General features: G+C 53.0%; 1 protein-coding gene across 2 annotated transcripts in view; it reads left to right on the forward strand.

Annotated features, from left to right (window-relative positions):
* THAP4 (THAP domain containing 4) overlaps window positions 1-21103 on the forward strand; it is a 452859-nt gene that overhangs the window by 215952 nt on the left and 215804 nt on the right. The window contains exon 1 of one of the 2 annotated variants that reach the window (XM_086944007.1): window positions 9479-9629. The exons of the other annotated variant lie outside the window; for it this stretch is intronic. Coding sequence (XP_086800133.1) covers window positions 9605-9629 — 25 coding nt within the window. The 5' untranslated portion in view covers window positions 9479-9604. Of the gene's footprint in view, window positions 1-9478; window positions 9630-21103 lie in introns of those variants that run through there. 2 annotated transcript variants of the gene reach the window in all.

A 21103-nucleotide genomic window follows, 5' to 3' on the forward strand; every position in this document is an offset into this window, starting at 1 on the left:
AGATTCCGGTCTATACCACTCCACCAAATAGCGGAGCTGGGAGGCCTGGAAGTATTGCTGATGGTTGGGGATCCCAAGACCACCCTCATCCATGCCCCGGTATGCCAATTGTTTTTGCAAGCGCAGGCGTTTCCCCCCCCCCAGATGAAGTGGTGAAGGGCAGCCTGTAGAGTTGCGATGGTGCCAGCCGGAGGTAGCACTGGGATAGTTTGGAAGATGTACAAGATCTTGGGCAGGGCCAACATCTTCACCGCCGCAACTCGCCCTAGCAGGGAGAGCGGCTGTTTGGACCATTGCGCGAGATCAGTTCGAATCTGGGATGTGAGAGTCGCGTAATTGAGGGCAACCGTTGAGTCCGTGGACAAAGCGAGGGTAATACCCAAGTATGGAAGTTGTGCCGCTGTCTGTAAGCCTCCTCCATACTCCGTTGCGCCCGCGAGAGAGCGGGTATTTCTGCCCAAGGCCAGTATCAGGGATTTCCCCCTGTTTATTTTGAAGCCGGATATGCCACCAAAGGATTCTATTTCCCCCAAAAACGCAGGAATTGAGCGGTCCGGGCGGTCAAGGGCAGCTATGATGTCGTCGGCGTATAGGCCGATCGTATGAGGTTCCCTGCCAAAAGTGATGCCATGGATGTTGGGGTTGTCGCGGATCTTTTGCGCTAGCGGCTCTACATACAGAGCGAATAAAAGGGGCGAGAGTGGGCATCCTTGCCTCGTGCCTTGTTGGATCTCGAAGGGGCTCGAGCGTAAACCGCCCAGGCGGACCCGCACTCGAGGATGGTGATAGCAGCTTGCAATCCAGGATTGAAAGCGGTCCACTAACTGAAAGTGAGCCAAGACCCTCTGTAAGAAGGCCCAATCCACCCGGTCAAACGCTTTTTCTGCGTCAATGGCTAGAAGAACGGAGTCTGATTGTTGGAAATGGGCTTTGTCGATCAGGTGGAGGATCTGTTTGGTGTTATCACTACATTGGCGGCTCGGGACAAAGCCCGATTGGTCGGGCTCCTGGATCCCAGGCAGGCAAGGCCCGAAGCGAGCAGCTAGCACACCCGTGAAGAGCTTCAGGTCCAAGTTAAGGAGGGAGATAAGGCGAAACTCCGAGCAGTGTCTGGGGTCTTTGCCGGGTTTAGGCAGCACCCTCATGTCAGCCTCCAGCATATCCGGAGGGATGAAGCCCGGGCGCCGAAGAAGTTGAAAAGGCGAGTGAGGACAGGGGCTAGTAGCGAGCTGAAGGTTTTATAAAAGGCGGCTGAGAAGCCGTCCGGCCCGGGGATTTGAGGGGGCGTAGGCGAGATATGGCCGCTATCACCTCATCCAAACGAATGGGAGCCTCCAAGGCGTCTGCACTCGCCAGGGACAGCGCGGTGATCTCCGCAGTCTCCAAATAGCTATCGATGTCTCTGCCCGAAACAGCGTAGGCGTGGTACAAAGAGGCATAGAAGCCCCGAAATGACTCAGCTACCTGTGCCTCCCCGACGATTTCCCTGACGTTCCCATCTTTGAGGCCTAAGGCCTTCAAGCGTTGGGATTTGGCTTTCAGCGCGCTGGCGAGTAGGCGACCAGTCTTGTTCCCCCCAACATAGTATGTGTGGCGGAGGCGGAGAGCGGCGAACTCTGCCCTGTCCGTATCTAGGCTGGCCAGTTGGGACTTGGCAGCTTTCAATTGCCTCCACACCCTGGGAGCCCCGGTGCGACTGTGAACCCTCTCGAGTTCAGAAACTTGGGTAGTGAGTTCCTCTCTCTTTGCTTTACGGACCTTAGCCTCTGCCGCCGCGATCAGTTCACCACGGGTCACCGATTTCAGGGCACCCCACAGGGCTGAGGCCGAAGTCTCGGACGTGTCATTAATGGCTAAGTAGTCGGTAATACACTTGTGAAGTTGCTTAGTAACCTCTGCAGGAGTGTTTTGCGCAACCTCCATGTCACAGGGGGACGGCTAGGTTTGGGGATCGTGAGCAGTAGCTCAACAGCATCATGGTCGGAGATAGCTGCCGGTACAATGCAGACGTCTGTAAGGCTATTGGCTAAGTCAGAGGAGCAGAGGAAGTGATCGAGCCTGACATAGGTGCGATGCACGTGTGAGTAAAAGGTGTAATGGGATGTCCCAGGGTGTTTGGCCCTCCAGAAGTCCACCAGACCCCGTTCGTGTAGCCAAGCCTTGCCTGCCGTGGAGAGGGTGCCTGTGTCCCCGTATCTATGTCCAGATCTATCCATGTTATTGTCCATCACCAGGTTGAGGTCCCCCCCCCCTAGAAGCAGGAGAGAATTAGGGGATTGAAGAGTCTCTGAAATGGCGCTTTTCAAAAAGGTTTCCTGTCCTGTGTCCGGAGTATATAAGGAACCAATTGTCAGTTGCTGGCCGCCTATCAAGAAGTTATGGGCAAGGAGCCTGCCCTTGATCTCCCCCGATTTATCCCCCACCCGCCCCCGGAACCGCTTAGACACTAGAATGGCAACTCCTGCTCTTTTCACTGGGAGGAAGGAGAAGAACTGCTGGGAGAAGACGTGGGAGCGCATCCTATGCCAATCTTTCGCAAGCAGATTGGTCTCTTGGAGTAAGCAAATCTCGGCCCCTGAATTTTCTAAGTACGGGATCACTGCCCTCCGCTTAATGGGATTGTTTAAGCCCTTCACATTAAGGGTCAATATCTTCAGAGCTGGGTTAGTCATCGCTGGGCAAGTGGATAGAAAGCTTTACGCGCGGGTGGTCATTTCGCAGTGTGAAATAGAAGTGAAAGGCGATTGATCCAATCTGTTGAACCCCCCCTGGCACACTGGTTCCCTCCCTCAGCCCCTCCCGCCGCCCCCAACCCCAACTGAAGACCCCCCCATCGCCTCTCCCTCCCCCCTTCCGAACTCCATCCCCCCCCCAACCCACCAGCCCCATTTTCGAACACGTCACCCCCGCCAACCCCCTGCCCCCCCTCCCTTACCCCAACTGGAAACCCCCAAAAACAAACCGTAGTCCCAGGCCTATCAGAACGAAGTTCAGGCCTGTAGAGTCTTAACGTGGAGGAGTTTGTGGCAGTGGCGACCTTGGTGACTCCATTGCCCCTCACCCCCGCCCTCCTGAATGCAAAGCAATGCAGGCAAATCCCCTAGCTAGAGTGCCTCAGGATGGAGCTGTCGTATCTTTGACCATCTCTTATATGGCCGCAGCCTGTTCCAGGGCCATGGTCGCCGGGTCAGGTTTAAGGTCCTCCATGGGGGGTTGGCGCCACCTCACCTGTTGCCACCCGCAGAGGAAACGCTGCAAGGACCTTTCCTGCGATTGTCGTGGTGAAGCCTCCTCCAGCTGCTCATCCTCCGCTAGGTCAAGTCCCAGTAGGGCACACGTGTCTCGGAGAGAGCGGAGTTGATGCAGCGCCCCTTTCCATTTGAAAATTAAACGAAAAGGGTGACCCCAAGAGTAGGGCACCCCATTGTCTCGCAAAAATGTCGTAGCTACCCGGAAGGCCTTCCTCTTCTGGAGCTTGATGGCCGAGAGGTCCTGAAATAGGGCCACGGGGTGCCCTGGAAGTGGAGAGGTTGTTTCCGACGGGTCTCCTGTAGAATCCGCTCCTTCAATGGGAAGTCGGGAGATAGGCAAGGATGTCCGGCGGAGGGGCAGTTGCACGCCGCGCCAGGCCAACTCTGCGCGCGGTCAATGCGAATAGCAAAGTCAGCAGGTTCGCCAAGAATCTCCCGAAAGAGCTCCTGCAGGTAACAGGTGACGCTGTTTCCCTCTGCTTTCAATGGCACCCCCCGGATTCGTATGTTATTCCTCCGGGAGCGATTATCGAGATCCTCTGAGTGCGTCTGGAGGTCTACTTGCTGCTCCTGGAGGCGGATGACCTCCTGCTGTAGTAGTTCCACCTCTTCGCTACGGGCCAGGTTTGTTTCTTCCATTGAGGCCACTCGCTCTCCCAAGCCATCAACATCCCTGCGGAGTTTGCGTTGTTCCCCTGCCAGAACCATGCTTCAGAGTCTGGAAGTCGTCCCTAAGTGTGTTGAAGAGGGATTCCAGGAAGGCTTTTGTGATGGGGGCCCCTCCGTCGTCCCGTCCAGGGGTGCTGGCCGTAGTCGCTGGTGAGGGGGGTACTGGGTCTTTTCCCCCTTTGGGGTGCTTTTAACTAACATATCCGTTATAGTACGGCCGCCTCTGCGAACCGCGTTGGCCATGTCTCCACAGGCGTGTGGACGGCGAGGGGTAGAATGTTGTAGCGCCTGCAGTCTAGTCCGGTGCTTGGAGTGGGCACCCCCTGGGCAGGCGGGCGGCCCCGCCCGAGCCAGAACAGTCTCTCAATGTGTGCGCCCCTAGCCGGGCCGTGTCGCGTCTGGGGCAGCTACCCCTCGTCCACCCAGAACTCCTCTAATCTCACCCGGCCGGTGCAGCGGGCGGCTTGCGGCTGGGCGCCTCTACTCCTTCTGTGCCCCTCCTCACCTGACGAGTGTGGTTCCCGCTGTCGGGCAGGGCGGGCTGTCAGGCCGCCAGCACTGCGTCACCTCAGGTCCAAGCTCCCAGCTCCCGCGTGGGTCATCACCGTTACGTCAGCAGCACAGTCTAGGCCCAAAAGCCGGGGTCTCTACTTTCGCGACTGCCCACGTCGCATGCACCGGCCCCAGCCGTCCCGCCGTCCTGCCAACGGTGCCCCCGTAAGCTCTGAAAAGCAGGTGGGAGGAGCAGAATGTGTAGCGGTTGCTGGCCAGGGGTGTGAGTGATAGCTTTGGGGCCGCTTCGCAAGAGAGCTGCCTTCGTCCTGTCCTTGGGCTCTCCGTACGCCGGCTTGCTGCGAGGCTTCCCCGTGTTGTGTGCACTCCTCCTCACCTCATCAACGTCGGGACCTGCGCGGGGGTAGGGCGATTCGGGACCCCCAAGGCCATCACTTTAGCCCCAGCGCCCCAGCTGTCTATTCCGTGTTGTAGGCCTCGAAGCCTGGTCCTCGATTTCCGTGGCTCCTCTGCACCAGTCTCCTCACCATCAGCACGCACCTCCCCAGAGCAGCCCGTAGCTGGGATCAGCGTTGCCTCGCTAGTGGTGGCTCATGGTGTGCGGCCCCCTGGGTGGGGCCTGTCATCGTCTCTGGGCACCTGCGGGACTCTGCTCTCCGCTCCGTGTAGGCCCGGGACCTCCATTTCCGCGGTACGCCGCGTACTGCCTGCTGGTCCGCCCTTCCTCCGCCGCACGTACTCGCCGGCACCGGGACCCACCGACTCAGACCGGGTACCGGCCTCTTTTTTCTGGCTGCCCCGTGCTTCTTTGTGGGCTTGTTGTTGAGCTCCACCGCCGGACCTCCTCTGTAGCTCTCCCGGCGTGCGGCCGCCAAAACCACGCGGCTCTCGGGTCTCCGGTGGAATGGCGGTTCTGAAGAAATCTGGCGGAGCAATGCGGGCCAGAAGCCGGCCAAGCAAGCCCACCGGTGAGTGGCAGAGTTCGCCAAGGCTGCTGGGGAGATGCAAGCTAGGAAAACGGGCTAAAAGGGGTTCAGGGCCGGGGAGCCTCGCAGTCCAACGTCTATTCAGGCCGCCATCTTGGCCACGCCCCCCCCATTTCAATCTTTAAAGATTCTCTGTACGTCCCAGTTGCGGTGTGGCCGAGTTCCAAGTGATTGGCGGTGTTGAAGCATATACTTATTATTTGAGGGAGATGATCGCTAACACCTGGTGATGCAATGTAGAAATTCTCTATCAGGGGAAGTATTTCATTATTGCTTAGCGTATAGTCTAGAAATGAGTGGGTATGGCTGTTTGATCATGTCCAAGCTGGTGGAGAGTCGCTAGAAAAACGCCTGCTCAATACAATGTAACCCATGCTGTTAAGTTGTAAGACTACATATTCACCCATTTACTTAACCTGTTACCCGCAGGTTTGAATTGAAGCACTAGGTGTGATGGGACGGCTGGAAGTATATCGTAATTTTCCTCTGGGGTGCTTAAAAATAGATTTGTGTTAGTCTCCGGAGATTAAGCAGGGGAAAGCACCATGTTCATTTATCAGTTTGGACGTGATTTCAATCAGGTGGTCAAATTTGGCCTTTTTCTCGCTGGAGTGAGGTGAAACATAAATATCTGAAAGAGACACGTTAGTGATAGATTCCTTGCATTAGAATATCCCCAGGCGTCAGACTGGATCCGGAAAGTTTTTAAGCAGCAGTAACCCTGCGCGTCGGTAGGTGGCGTTGTGTGGCTCCGCGTCCGTCGCTTGCGGCGTAAGCGCCGAGATGAAGGACGTCACGGAGACTACTTAGGCGCCACCCATGCGTGCTGACATCAGTTCTTTCTTTTTCTGCGCCAGCAAGCGCAGATCTGGTTAGAGCACGTACCCTAGTCACTTTTTGACTAACTTTTTTGAGACTTTTGTCTCTACTTCTTTTGAATCTTGACTCCTGGTGCCATGCAGGGATGCCTGGGTTTTTACCCTGTAGGGCCTGTCGCCGTAAGATGTTGGTGGCCGACCCCCACAGCGTTTGTCTCTACTGTCTGGAGCATGACCATGACTCCTGGTCATGTTCCGACTGTCTGGCCATGGCTTCGAAGGCTTTGCGGTAGTGGTCCCGAAAGCTGCTGGAGGCCCAGCAGTCGTCTCCGCGCCGTTCGAGGTCCAGGGGTAGCTCGAGGGACCGACCGTGGAGCCATCATCATCATCGCTCCTTGGGGTCGAATTCTTCACACTCGGAATCGGGTAAGAGACATCACAAGAAAAGGTAGAAGAAGCGCTTACGCTCTCCGACATCTCCTTGTCGCTCTCCGGACACGGACGAGGCGGCCAGGGGTTCTTCCGATGGAGCCTGAGGGTCCCAAGGCCTACCCACCTTATCCGGGGCCATCGGCGACACCGGCCCAGATGCAAGAATTTCTTGCTGCCATGGACTACCTTTTCAGGCCTAGAGTTCCTGCCGGTGCGCCTTCGGGCGCCGCGGTCCCATTTGAGGGCCCTTGCTTGCCTGCGGCACCGCCATCGGCGACTCTGGGCCCCGGCACCGCAAGGTCCCCTTCGCTGGTGGCTCTGGCCCTGGCGCCGCAGGGTCCTCCGCTGGCGGCTCTGGCCCAGGCACCCCCTGCTGCTCCGTTCCTGGCACTGCAATGGTTCCCGTTCATCCCATCTCCACCTTTGCCCGTGTTTCCGGACAATTTTGCTTCGGCTTAGGACCCTAATTGGGACATGGAGCCGGATCGTTCCCGGCACCGTTCCCGGTGCCGTTGGAGCATTTGTATTCCCCTGTCCTTCCCCCGCAGCAGCAGCCCGTGCCTTGGGCTGTGGAGGAGGGGGGATGACTGGGAGTGCTCTGAGGACACTCTTGCACGGCAGTGCGAGTCCAAATAGGAGTGGGCGGAGGAATCGTAGGATGCAGGTTGGCTTGACCTCTCCTCTGAACCTGTTTTTCTGTCTCCTCCCGCTGTCATGGATGAGGGCGCCACATATACTGTGGTGCTCCGTAGAGCAGCTGAGGCCCTTGACCTTGATCTGCCTACTGTCACTCTGAAAAGAAACCTCCTTACTGAAGTACTTCAGCCGGCGGGTAGTTCTATGGAACCTCTGCTTCCGTTCAATGAGGCCTTGACTGATTTTTTGATGGTCACCTGGTCTAGACCAGCCACAGGGGTTCCTGTGGCTAAGAACGTGGCCAGGCGTCATTGCCCGGCGCCGGGTCACCCTGCCTTTTTAACAAATCATCTGACTCCGGAGAGCCTGATCATCCAGGCTTCCACTTCCCAGAGTGCATTCCCTACCGCCCCACCGGATAAGGAATCCAAAAAGCTGGAGCAGTTTGGCAAGAAGTTATTTTCCCTTGCCAGCTTGGGGCTGCGGTCAGTCAACACTGCATGCCTCTTGGGCCGCTACTCTCATGCTGTGTGGTACACGGTCATGAGAACAAAACTAAGTCTTGACTCTTAACCAGCAAGGCTAAGCCAAATTATCTGAACGAACGACACAACTGCCAGTACTGGGCTAACTTGATTTTAATTGATCAAAGATCTGTTATGAACAAAACATATCAGTCTTTTGTAACATTCGTTACTGGTTTATTTCGATAATTTTTTTCACTTATTCAGAATATTTTTCTTTTTTTTCTTTCTTCCAAAGACAATTCTTGTGCATATACAAAATATATACAAAATATGTACAAATAGATACAAATTTTACAGTGACAAACAAATTCTATATGACTATACAACACATCCACACTAAACCTTTCTCACTACATACATACAACTCACATTCAAGAAACAAACAACATATACCTCTAAGGTATAGGTCAGTGTCAACATAAACCTTTCATTAACCCCTTCGCTGCAGCGGCAATTCCGCCGCAGCGCTAGGGGGGGGCGAGAGGCGGCCGCATGCTCGTGACGGAGCAGCTCCGTCACGAGCCGCGGTTGAGCTGTGCTCGTGACGGAGCGGTTCCGTCATGGCCCCGCCGGCTCAATAGAACGAGCCGCGCAGGCGTGAAATCAGCGCCGCGCAGGCGCTGCGGCAGGGCCATGACGGAACCGCTCCGTCATGAGCACAGCTCAGCCGATGCTTATGACGGAGCGGCTCCGTCATGAGCATGGGACGGGTTAAACCAAATGGTTTGGTATAGCCTACATTTTTTTCTATGGTTTATCGGTTTGAAAAAACAGAATTCAGTCAGAATGGATCATATTAGGTCTTAACTAGGTTCTTTTGATTTTTATTACTGACATGGAACCCACAGGATCGACGCGTTTCGAACCTCCTATTGCGGGGTTCTCCTCAGGACCAAAACGATTTCTACAAGACAAAACATAATAATACCAAATTAAATGCCTAGTCTATATGGAAGCGTACTTGCGTTTTAACACAGCCACCAACCGGCTTAGCACCGCCTACCTTGGTTATCTTGTATGGAGTGTCTCAGGGGACGAGTGTGTGGTTGTTCAAATGGTCTAAACATTGAAAACAGAAAATGACACACTATTCCTTCAAACATAGCACACCTAATATATGCTATACAAGAGTGTGGGGACTCACCTTCCGACTTTAAAGTGTTTGCTTGGGGTGCCTAAACACGAAAAGGAATAGAAAATACTTGGTTGGTGTCTGGACATCGCAAAATGCACCTTGCTTGTTGTAAGAACCTAGCTACAAAGTGCTTACCCAGTCACAGCCGCACCCGAGCACTTCACAGGTCTTTAAAAGACCTTGTGCATTAATGGGGCTTTGTTGTTTCACCCCTTCTAAGAGCCCCTGCAGCTCGACTCTACCGATTGCCTAAAGATTCAATCCCCCCCGCGAAATTTGACTCTAGTTGCGACTCTGGGCCAGATAGATTCTCAATTGAAAGCATCAAATCTTTGCAATAAGTATACAAATCATCCAGTGTGACCCGTCCGTAGTCTGAGTATGTATCTATGTAATGTAAATACTACCCTTGTTGAGTGCTAACACGGTAGGGTGGCTTCAAGAGCGGTTGGCGTCCAGGCTGATCCTAGGTTGTTTCATTCACGTGACTCACACTCAGTGGGCGGAGCTTGCTATTCGAGCAGTACTCTTCGTTTTCTTGTAGGAAGTAGTGCCGAGTCCTTTCCACGTCCGTATCTGTTTTTCTTAACTATGAGGAATATATAATATCTTATGAAGTAAGCAGCTCGTTTCGATCATGGCCAGTGGTGCTGAAAACTCAGGTACAGTTTGCGCGTTTGAAGTCACGTGGGAAGTTCGGCCCGAAAGGGCACTCAAAAAATATCTGTACGAAGTTCGAGAATGTTCAGCCAGCGCCGCAACCTGTACCCGCGCTTCAAGTGCTGCTTTTGAGTCACTGATCAATGCAATTTGCTGAACAATAGAGGCAGGGGTTTTATGTTTTGCCTGACCATAATGGTGTATGGACAATACTTTCGTGCCTTATTTCCATTTGTGCTATGTCTTTTCATGTTTATGCCTTTTTGTCTGTTGTGTTGCAAGTGTCTTCATGTATTCTCCACTTTTTTCTCCACGCTGGGTACATGTTCACAAACATGGGATGACAGGATTGAATTTCTTCACAGGGACGAGCTTTGTGCGAATACCGATGCACTGCAAGTTAGTAGCAGAACATATGGTTATGAAACTTCACAAGTACAGCTGAGGTTTTGTCTTTAGGTCTGTGCGTGTGACTGTGTGTGTTAATCAGAGCTTTAAGTGGGGCGAAAAAAACGGGGGGAAGGCTCTCAAAGGGGCGTGGTCACTGTAACGAAGGGCGTGGCTTATAACACCTGAGCTAAAAATCTGTGTTTAGCATAGTGTGCCGAGGCACTGCCGCCCGACTTGTATTTTTCTTTTACTACATCTAGATATACGATACAAGTAACTTCATATCTACAACACGTCCGTCCGGATTTTTGGCTTTTACAATAGTAGTTGCATAAGATAAATAAGCAGCAACTATGGCGTGTATATAATATTAAATAAGCTTCTACTCAAAGCATCGTTGACAAAAGTACAGTTTTGCTACTCATGAGTTTCAAAAAAAGAAGGGAAAGCTCGAGAGAAAATGACACTTTGAAGTATTTGCTTTACCATACAACGCTCACCTGACATGACGTCATGCCATAACCTCTCCACTAGTGAGAAGTAAGCAGTGTGAGCACTTTCTCGTTGATGTGCCTACTGTCACTGCAGTCCGGACAAAAACGGACCGCCTGTACCAGGGCACAAAACAGAGCACGATAGAGACCAGTATCGAGGCCTCCTTAAAAAAAAAAAAACTGCCGGTGCTCAGCACCGGTGAGACCCAGCCCACTTAAAGCCCTGGTGTTAATGTTTGTATGTTACCTCTAGAGATCGAAGTAGGCGGGGAAACGACGTTCCCAAGCGGCATTAGTTTGATTATAACAGTTCCCATACTTTATATTTAAAAAGCAACCGTTCTTGAAAGTTTGTGCTGCTGCAGGTTTAAAGGGGGGAGAAGGGATTCTTCTAAATGAAGTGAGAGATGGAACTGACAGCTAAAGATAAAGAAAGCCTTCTCTCCCGGGTTTCCGCTGTCAGTAAGAAATGTAAATGTGTGCTAATAGTTAATCTGCAAATCTAAAGACTTTGGTAGTTTATTGACTTTAACTGACCGATTCTGAACTTTTAATGGACATCTATAAAAATGTTTGCTCTTCGTACAGTCGGCGTATTACTACAAAGATAACTTTTGAAAGCACTGTAAACATTTAAAGAAAATCTTCTTCCACATTTTGTGACAGCCTTTTTAAACTGTGTGCAAACTAACTTACACTGTAGGAAGTACATTTTTCAAATTTATGATTTAACAATGCTTTTTGTCATATACTTGGACCATTTAGCACAATACACACACATAACTATTGTTGTGTCCCTGGCTGAGGGACACCTCTAATGATTAGGCCCTGCACGTGGTAGTGTGAAAGAATGGCACGGACACGGGATAGTGTTACTCTGGTATGCCCGGCGTCACTAACTGCCGCACGTCAGGGCGGAGACCCCTTTTATTTGCTGACATCACGTGCCCTGACGTCCCACGCCCGTTACGTCACGGACGTGAGAACACTAGAACACAACATTCCTCCCCAAACAACAAAGAAAACAAAATAAACGGGCCCTCAAATATTTTTCTTCAAGACAGGCAGTCCTCATATAATCAGTTCCACGTCTAGATTTAAACAGCACATGACCCCACAGGTATAAAAGGAACAGTCTTACGTGAAGTGATCTCGAAGTCGACAGGATGGCGCCGGATTTCTTCTCAGTCTGTATTGGGAGGCCCCTCGACCCGGAGTGACTTCAGCCCCAGTAGGGGATGTCGCCTCACGGGGAACGGGCTCGGGATCACCCACATGGTGGTCTGCGCCAGGGCTTTCAGCTGCATCCGGGCAGGGACTTTCATCGACAGTCCCATCCAGATCTCCTCTCGAGTACTCTGCATTCTGCCGTTGTGGTGAGCTGCTTGGTTCCAGACGGGGTGACATCTGGACATCTTGAGCAACTGGAGACTCGACGGCGCATTCTTCAGAGTGATATCTTTTGAAATGAGATACATTGCGAGTTACAGTCTCTCTGCCCCTGGCGGTAATAACTCTGGTTCCTCTCACGTTGATTACAGTCCATGGCCTTGGTTCATAGGGCAACCGGAATTTGCAGCCGATGGCGCAATTTTTTAGTAGGACGATATCTCCTCGGGTGATCTGTGGCACTCTGGCTCTTCTCCGCTGGCTGACTTGAGCGTATGCTTTCCGGCGCCTGGCTTCCACTTGATCTTCATTTGAGGGGTCGGGACGCCACTGGGGTTGATGTGGTATTGAATCGGTGACTACCTGTCCCATGAGGAGTTGTCCAGGGGCGACCCCCGTGGTAGTGTGGGGTGCCTGCCGATAACTCCTCAAGAATGTGAAGATAGCCAGCTCCAACGATTGCCCCTTGTCATGGGCTATGGGGATGACCTTATTAAGTGCCCGCATGAACCTATCCACTTCGCCATTGGCTTGGGGCCATCTCGGGGTTATGCGGCAATGTTGGATGCCCATGGTGCTGAGGTAACTGGCTAATTCTTGTCCTTGTGCAGCCATGATTTTTTCCAGCTTGGGGATAACTTCCGTGGCACTCGTAGTCGATACTATTTCTACTTCCGGGTATTTGGAATGATCATCAATGGCTACCATGGTGTGCCTGCCGTCTGGAAGGCTGCTGAAATCGAGACTGACACACTCCCAGGGAGAATTCGGCCAAAGTTCCATGAATATTGGCGCTGCTCGAGGCCCCTCTCTAGTCACCTGACAGGCAGCACATGTTCTCACTGTGGCCTCCACGAGGTCCTCCATCAAGGGAAACCATACCTTGGTTCGCAGTCTGGATTTCGTCTTGACCATTCCTTGGTGGCCCATGTGAGCTAGCTGCACCTCTTGAGCTGTCAGCGCGGACGGTATCACCAGCCGGTGGCCTCGCAACAGACACACAGTGTTGTCTTTGTTAAGCTCGTCTCGTATATGATACAGGCTGTCCATGATTCTTTGGGCCTCAGGAGTCAGTATTTTCCATTCCTCCTTGGCCTTGTGCCAGTTCCCACTTTGAAGTGCCATCCGGGCCCTTTGCAGACACTCATCCCTCCGGGTGGCTTCCGTAATGCTCTCTAGGGACATAGGCATGGGGCACGATCTGGCAGTGACGCACCTCACATATTCTTCCATGTCTTCTGCGTCCTCCATTTCAACTTGGGTGGCTGGCAGAGGGTGGCGGGACAGGTAGTCCACTGGATTAAGAGATCACGGTTGGTACTCCACTTTACAATTGTAATCTTGTAATTGTAGCATCCATTTCTCGATGCGGGTCGGATGTTTCGTGGAGGTTCCTGAAAACAGAGCAACTAGTGGTTTGTGGTCTGTGGCGACCACAAATGGCTTTCCGTAGACATACAGGCGGAAGTGCAGGCACCCCTAGTGGATGGCTATCGCCTCCTTCTCAATCTGGGAATATCTTTTTTCAATGTCTGTCAGAGACCGGCTGGCAAACGCTACCGGGGTCCAATCTTCGTCTGCTCTCTGCCTTTGCATCGGGACGGCCCCGGGTCCAGCATCCACCGCTACTAGTGTAAGCTTCCGGGGGCCGAAGAATGCCAACGTGGTTGCTTCAGAAAGGGCGTTCTTTATCTCCGAAAAGGCTTTGGACTGCTCTGGGCCCCACTTCCAGGGTGTGGCGTCTTTCGTGAGTTCCCTCAGCGGCAGTGTTAGGTTGGCCAGAACTCGGATGAACCTTCCGCAGTAATTTACCATGCCCAGGAAACTCCGGACTTCAGTGACGGTGGTGGGGGCCGCGGCTTCCTTTATATCTTTGACCTTATCTGGGTCGGGGTTGACCCCCTCAGCAGAAAAGTTATATACGAAGAACTGCAGCCTCCGTTTCAGGAATTCGCACTTCTCTCTATGTAGCGTGAGGCCAGCTTCTCGCAGATTCCGAAGTACTTGGGTCAGGCGGTTGTTGTGCTCTGGAATAGTCCTGGCATGGACCATGATGTCATTGCTGACATTGATGACACCGGGTATATCTGCAATTAGCTCCTGTATTATGTTTTGGAAGACTTCGGCCGCGCTGGACACACCAAAACTGAGGCGAGTGTATCGACGGAGTCCCAGGTGCGTTGAGAAAGTCGTGATGTTGCGTGATTCTTCGTCTAGCACCAGCTGATAGCCTGATCGCAAGTCTAATTTGGAGAACCAGCTGGCTCCAGCCATTTCTCCTGTGAGATCGTCAATAGTGGGCGTTATGTGTCGCTCCCGTTTGATAGCAATATTGGGGAGCCGCATGTCTACACAGATGCGCACTGCTCCCGGCTGTTTGGGCTTTCTCGTGACCACAATGGGCGACACCCACGGAGTGGAGCCAGAAACTTTTTCTATTATTCCTGCCGCTTCCAGCTTCTTGAGTTCTTCTTCAACCAACGGCCTGAGGTGGAATGCAATTCGGCGATGTCTCAAGGCTACTGGTTGTACGGTCAGGTCGATGTGAAGGTGTACCTCCTTTCCAGTAAACCTCCCAATACCTTGGAAAACGTCCGCAAATTCCATTATTAGTTGTTGGATTGATTGCTGGTGCACCCCGAAGGCGAATGTGACCACCCCAAGGTCTTCTGCCGCTCGGCAGCCTAAGAGCATTCCTTGCCCATCTTCGGATACAAACACTTTGGTGGTGATGGACTGATCGCCATGCGAGATGGATGTCTTGAACTTTCCTCGAATTCTTAGCGGGGTATCTTGTCCATATGCGAACACGGTGATGGCCGAGGGGCTCAGTACTGGTGGTGGATCCAGCGTTTGGTGGAGAGCAGATGCCATGAGATTTATGGTCGCTCCCGTGTCCACTACTACCATGACTTCTTGCGTGCCCACCTGTATGCCACACTGCGGTAGTCGCCGGGCTTTTCGAGTGGTGTTGCCAACCATGTGCACCTTCCGTTCTTCCTCCTCGTCATCGTCCATGTCACTCTGGCTGGGGTCTCCCTCCAGCACTGTGTTCACCACCTGTTGTGGTTTGCGAAATTTCTTGAGAGCGACAGACTATTTCAAAATGGTTAAAGCGCCCACACCCGAGCATCTTTTCCCTTTGGCGGGGCACTCTGCTGCGGGATGTGGTAGTCCTCCACAGTAGCCGCATGTCTTTGGCGGCGCCCCCAGGGCTGCTCCCGGGCCTTTTTCGGTCCATTTTGTCAGAGATCTGACAGTCTCTTTGTTGACTGGCTCAGCCTTTGCCGGTGCTTGGAGGGCGGACTCCATATGGGCTGCTCGGGTCGTTGATAGTTCTTTAGTGCGCCCTAGGGTCAGAATGTCTGCTAGCGGTTTGCCGGATTCCTCGAAAATACGCTCCCTGAGCTTGACCAAAGCACAGCCCTGGACTATCTGGTCACGTATCTCTTCGGTGATATTCGCAAATCCACACGTTGAGGCTAGGTTCTTTAACCGGGCATGATTCGTGTCCAGTGACTCCTCCGGAAATTGTCGTGCCTGCCGGAATATGAATCGCTCATAGTCCTGGTTTGCCATGGGCTCAAAGTGTGCGTTCAGAGCATTGATGAGCGAGTGGTGATTTTTTGGTGGGACCTCCACTAGGGTTTTGACTATGTTGTGGACATCTTTCCCTCCCAGGTGAAGGACCATGGCGCGTTTTTGCTCTTTATGCACTTTGGTGGCTTCGAAGAATATCAGTAGGTGATCTACCCAGTCCTTCCACTTTGGTGCCAGGGACGAGGGGGAGCCTTCTACCACAAATGGCTCGATGGGGAGGTATGGTGGCCATATTCCCAGAGCTAGTACTCAATTCCGCTGAGTGTAGCAGTAGTCAGGCGGTGATCTTGCTGTCCCCTAGGCCTGATTTCGTTATTGGTTGTGCCAATGCTTGATGGTTATTGGGGTCTCTTCCCTCTGCAGCCCAAGGGCCTCTTATTGCCTGTTTTATTTCAACACTGGAGTGATGGGAGTTCTCCCTGTGGTCCTGGGAGCTGGAGATGGTTTCAACATGTTTCCCCGGCAGTCTGAGGCTGCTGCTGGACCTGGGGACACGAGCTCCCTCGTGGCTGCTCCCTCTCTGAGCTCGGGGAATTGTTCCTCTGTTCCCCTCGGCCTGCCCGATGTTCGAGGGTGTGGCTGTCGCCTGGGGCTCGGCTCTCCCTCCCTCCGCGCCTCTTCACACCTCGTGGCGAGGCTATGCGCATAGCTTGGGGTTATGATTGCCGGGCTGAGTGGCGCGCTTCAGGGGGGGTGTCATCCGATCGCTGCAGGATGCGTAGAGAGGCGTGGTGGGTGGCTGGGGTATCGTGGCTCACCTCGGGCTTCTGCCGTCACTCAGGCCTCCCAGTCAGCCTCCGGGGCACGAGCACAGCGAGCGGATGTCTAGGCTCGCGGCCTCCGCCGATGCGGAGATTCTTTCCACGTCGCACGGGGTGGGGGAATCCCACCCTCGTCGCCAGCTGTTGTGTCCCTGGCTGATGGACATCTCTAATGATTAGGCCCTGCACGTGGTAGTGTGAAAGAATGGCACAGACATGAGATAGTGTTACTCTGGTCTGCCCGGCGTCACTAAATGCCGCACGTCAGGGCGGAGACCCCTTTTATTTGCTGACATCACGTGCCCTGACGTCCCACGCCCATTACGTCACGGATGTGAGAGCACTAGAACACAACAACTATTTCCCCAGTGCCCGACCCGGGCAAATAACTTGGTGTTATTGTTTGAGATTATATCATCCCCTCTTCTTGGAAAGGCTCTACTATCCCCCCCTAGCCTTCCAAGTCCCCGTCTGCATCTTCCTTTTCTGGTCGATTCCGTTTGTGCTGCACTTGCGCCCTCCAGTGGACAGTGGTTTGCTCGGCTCGTTTTGTCTCACTGGCCGTTGGGAGAAGGAGAGGAGAGAGACGCCAAGACGCAGAGACCTCCAAACTACAGAGTGCTGTCTCATGCCCTCCCCCCCCAGCGGCCCCTGGATCCCGGACTCCAGCTCCCAGCACTCGGAAACCCGACTCTTGTTTTCCAGCGCTGCCGGAGGTGCTCAAGGTGCTGTGCGGGAGGGGAGGCTCACGGAGAGGGCGCCGAGCTGGTGCTGCATCAGCGTGAGTTGGCACCTCACGGTTACCCCTGGCGTTTCTTGTGCCCTTGTGCTGCCTTGTTCTGCCTGACTCCACGTTTTGCCAGAGAGGAGGAGCATAGAGTATGTGAGCGGCTGAAGCAGGCAGGCACGTCGTGGAAGCCGCCGCTGAGCCGCCACCACAACCATCAAGACGGGGACAAGGTTTGAACCCCGCCCCCTCCCTTCCCTCTCTCGCCAGCGGCAGCAGTAGCAGCTCTTGGCACCTGGTTCTGCTGGTGCAGAGCGGAGCTTAATGTAGTAGGAACTGCACTTTGAGCAAGTTAAAGTTAAAAACGCGCACTTACCAGTATCTTTTGCCTTTTTGAAAACGCTCTGACTGATTTAATCTTCATTACTTTATTACTGACTCACACTGCCACTGGCTCTGGCCCCCGGCCCCTTTTGTCTCCCCATTAATTTGTGTGGGGTTTTGGCTCTGTGCAAGTATGCAGAGTGAGCTGTGGGAACGCAGCAATTAACTGCTGAAAGCAATCGCTCACTGCATTTAAGGAGGTCCTGCTTCCTGTCTGCTTACTGGACTGCTGGTTTGCCGGACTGCTCCAGTCGCCTCCCGGCCACCACCACACTTACTTATTGCTGTTGCTGTCCCGGTCGCCTGCTTTGACCTTCGAAGGCAGCGGACTGGTGGGAAAGGGTGGTGGTGGTAGTACCTTGGAGCACAAGTTCCTCCTGCGGTAGAGGCTGTGGCTTTGGCATCTGTAGTGACTGTGTTTGGACTCAAAAGTCCGAGAGCTGCGGAGTCAACAAGTGGATCAAATAAAAACTTTCCTTGTTTTACCATTTTTTGGAATATCCACTGATTTGCCTCAGGGAAAAAAAAACGCAAGGAAGAAATTAATTGAGTGCTCGCCGCTTATAGTGTCATACAGTCTGGGGGCCATCCATTATCTGCTGATCCAGTCCCCACACCCACTGCCAGCTACGAAAGTGGGCAAGTTGAACCAGTGAAATCTTTTTTCGGAGAGAGCAGATCTGTTAGGTTTGCATGAGAAACAAAGGATTATGAGATCAGGAAAACACCGACAAACACCACAGAGGAAACCGAAAAAGAGAGTGTCAAAAACAAATTTAAACTCTACCTCAAACATTAAGAGAAGGAAAGAAAATTCATCATCACAAAAGGAAAAGCTGGTTTCGGTTTTAAAACCGAAAAGCGCATTTTTAGTTCTCGACCTAAAACATTGCTTTTAGCAATGCTTATTGTCGAGATTTCTAGTAAGCAGTGTTAGAAATAGGCTTTCTGGTTGGCTGAGGCTTGCGCCAAAGTCAGGCAGAAATCACCACTCTAGTCAGGGCAAGGGAGTTACACGCCAAGATAACCCCCACTCACCCCCTTGGTTGCGTGACACGAGCAGTAAGGCTTACCCCGGAGGCAATGTGAGTTAAGTATTTGCGCACGCACCCTCCAGCAACAACATCCCAGGCCCCCCACAAAAGGAACTCCACACAAGGTTATATATAAAAATAGCCTTTGTATTATACCAAACGCATTAGATAAAAACACTCACTTTACAAGGTGCCAACAGGCACGGGCAGAATTTACAGGGGATATACGTACAGGACAGGGCCACATGGACCACTGTCAGGAATAAGCACTTTTATAACTAGGATACTTGTAGGAATTAACACTTAGAACATAGAACAATAATAACTGTAACACAAAATAGAAAATAGAGCACACAACCAGTAACCACTGGTGAGAGGTAAGTACCACCTACGCAACCCTAACCACCTTGGGAGAATGTCACGCAGGGAACCAGGACCTCACTAGCAACACCTGTACTAGGAAGAACAACCACCAAAGTATCACTATACGTTTAGGGGTAAAGGTATGAAAACATTACACATGATGCATCACAACACATTCAGAGGTGCAGGGAAAAGCACATGACGCAAAAAAACACATTCAGAGGTGCAGCAAAGAACAATTGCGCAGAAATCACATAAGCAAAGGATGTAACAGTCCCTAGGCCAACCTGGCCTTTCAGGGTCTGACCAGCCCTGTGTCCAAATTGTCAGGGGGGCCTAAACGGAGCAGCTGCCCACTAAGTGCTGGGCAGCTGTGGAAACAATGGGGCCAACACGTTGGAGCCTTGTGGGCTCTGAACACAAACTGCCCCCCTGGAGCCTTGTGGGATCGAGAAACAACAATGCGGACTGGGAGCCTCGGGGCTCCGAAGAAAGAATGCCCAGTGTGGGGGGAGCGGCCCGCTGCCAGCCGGGGCCGCTCTACCACCCTCAAAATGCCCCTTGAGCCTCTTGCCTCTGGAATGACCAAATGTGCCCAAGAGCCTTGCAGGCTCTAAACAAATGCCTCTGAGCTTGTTGGAGTCCCGCTCTGGGGACTCAGGAAGACAAGGGCCCATGGGAGCCTCAGGGCTCCAAATTACAAATGCCCCCAGGAGCCTCTCGTGGGCTCTTAACTACAATGTCCCCCAAAGTCCGTGGGAGCGGCCCACTTTCAACCGGGGCCGCTCTATACACAAAGGCACTGCCCCCTAGACCAAGCCAGGACCACAGGGGGGGGCGGGCACCGGCAATGTGCCCCGACACCCCCCCTCTTTACAGCGGAACACTGGGGCCCCACTCACCGGGTTTGCAGGACTCCTCAGCCGGACCTGCACTCGGGACTCCTCGGGCCTGGATCTTCTTTCCTGGCCGCACGGGGCACCACGGCAGTCTGGGGTGGGCGCCTGGCTGCCTCCTTTCTCCTCACCCGGGCTTCTCTGGCAACGGCGGCTTGTGCGGGGCTTCCTGCAACAATCTCCTGCCCGCCGCCAAGCAAAAAGGATGCCTGACTTCCGGTTTTCTCGCGATCCCGGCACCCAGGCTGCAGCAGTAGATTTTTAGGGTGCAGAAACGAGGGGTAGACTCCCTCGATAGCAAAATTAAAGTTAATTAAAGATAGGAGCAAAATTAAAGTTAGGATGCGGGGTGGGCACCCGCTAGGACGATCATAAGCAGGGTGGGCACCTGCAAAAGGGAAAAGAAAGAGCTCCCTAGCGCTAGGGGAAAAATAAAGCGCTCCCAGGCGCTGGAGGAAAAATAAAGCACTCCCAGGCGCTATAGTTCACAAATGTCCCATAAAAGTCCTTTAGGAGGTGGGGGGGCAAGGCTGGGTCCAGGGGCCAGCTCACAGGGTCCTCCTAGGCAGGGAGGCAATCCCCAGTGGCGGTCCTCCTGGCGCCCAGCAGCAGCAGCCCCCCTCAAGAAAAGGATCCAGGAGGAGAACAATATTTCTGGGGACACAGCCCCTTTTTATACATGTAAATCCTTTGTCTGTGTGCAGGGTGGGGGATAAACCAGTCGCAGCTGGTTTTGGAGCAATGTGATGTGCTCAGCCACCCTTCCTATTCACTAGTCTGACTAGGGTCATCCGTCGCACCACAGGGGGCGGAACCAGCATTGTGTGGGGAAAGCCCAGCCCTATTCAGGTCCCAGGCGCACTCCTCCCCAGCCATCACACATGCAGATCTCCCATTCACCACTGGGGCAGACCCCTCCTGACTCCTGGAGCCTGGCACACCAGACAGCTCCAGCCAATCACAAGCCAGCACCTTCACTGCACAGGTACACCAACTTCTAGAAGTGGCACTTCCACACTAGACACATTCACGCCGCTCACATCATCGCGCAGCATTTAATCACACCAGTCCGCACATACCAAACTCGAGCTTGCACTCCCCACGCATCAGGAACTAACATGGACACATACATTCCCCATGCATTACTATGTGAGGGCAGGCCAACCTCACTACACGCACGCACTTTACCCTGGGACACAGTGGTAATGTGCGCAGAAACCAAAAATCACTACCACCAATTCACATTCATAAGTAAAAAGTTTAGGGGTGAACCTGCCAGAAGGGCCAAGTCCAACAAGCAGTCCGAAAAGTCTGCCAACAGTGGATTAGCCACAGTTAATGTGATCTATGCACGTGCACAAACCATCCATGTCGCATACCAACATTTGTCTGTGCCTCGCATCAGACTTCAAAACTGCCGCTCCCCCTCATCAGACTT

Source organism: Lissotriton vulgaris, chromosome 11, assembly GCF_964263255.1.
Source record: "Lissotriton vulgaris chromosome 11, aLisVul1.2, whole genome shotgun sequence".
In the NCBI taxonomy this organism is placed as follows: domain Eukaryota; kingdom Metazoa; phylum Chordata; class Amphibia; order Caudata; family Salamandridae; genus Lissotriton; species Lissotriton vulgaris.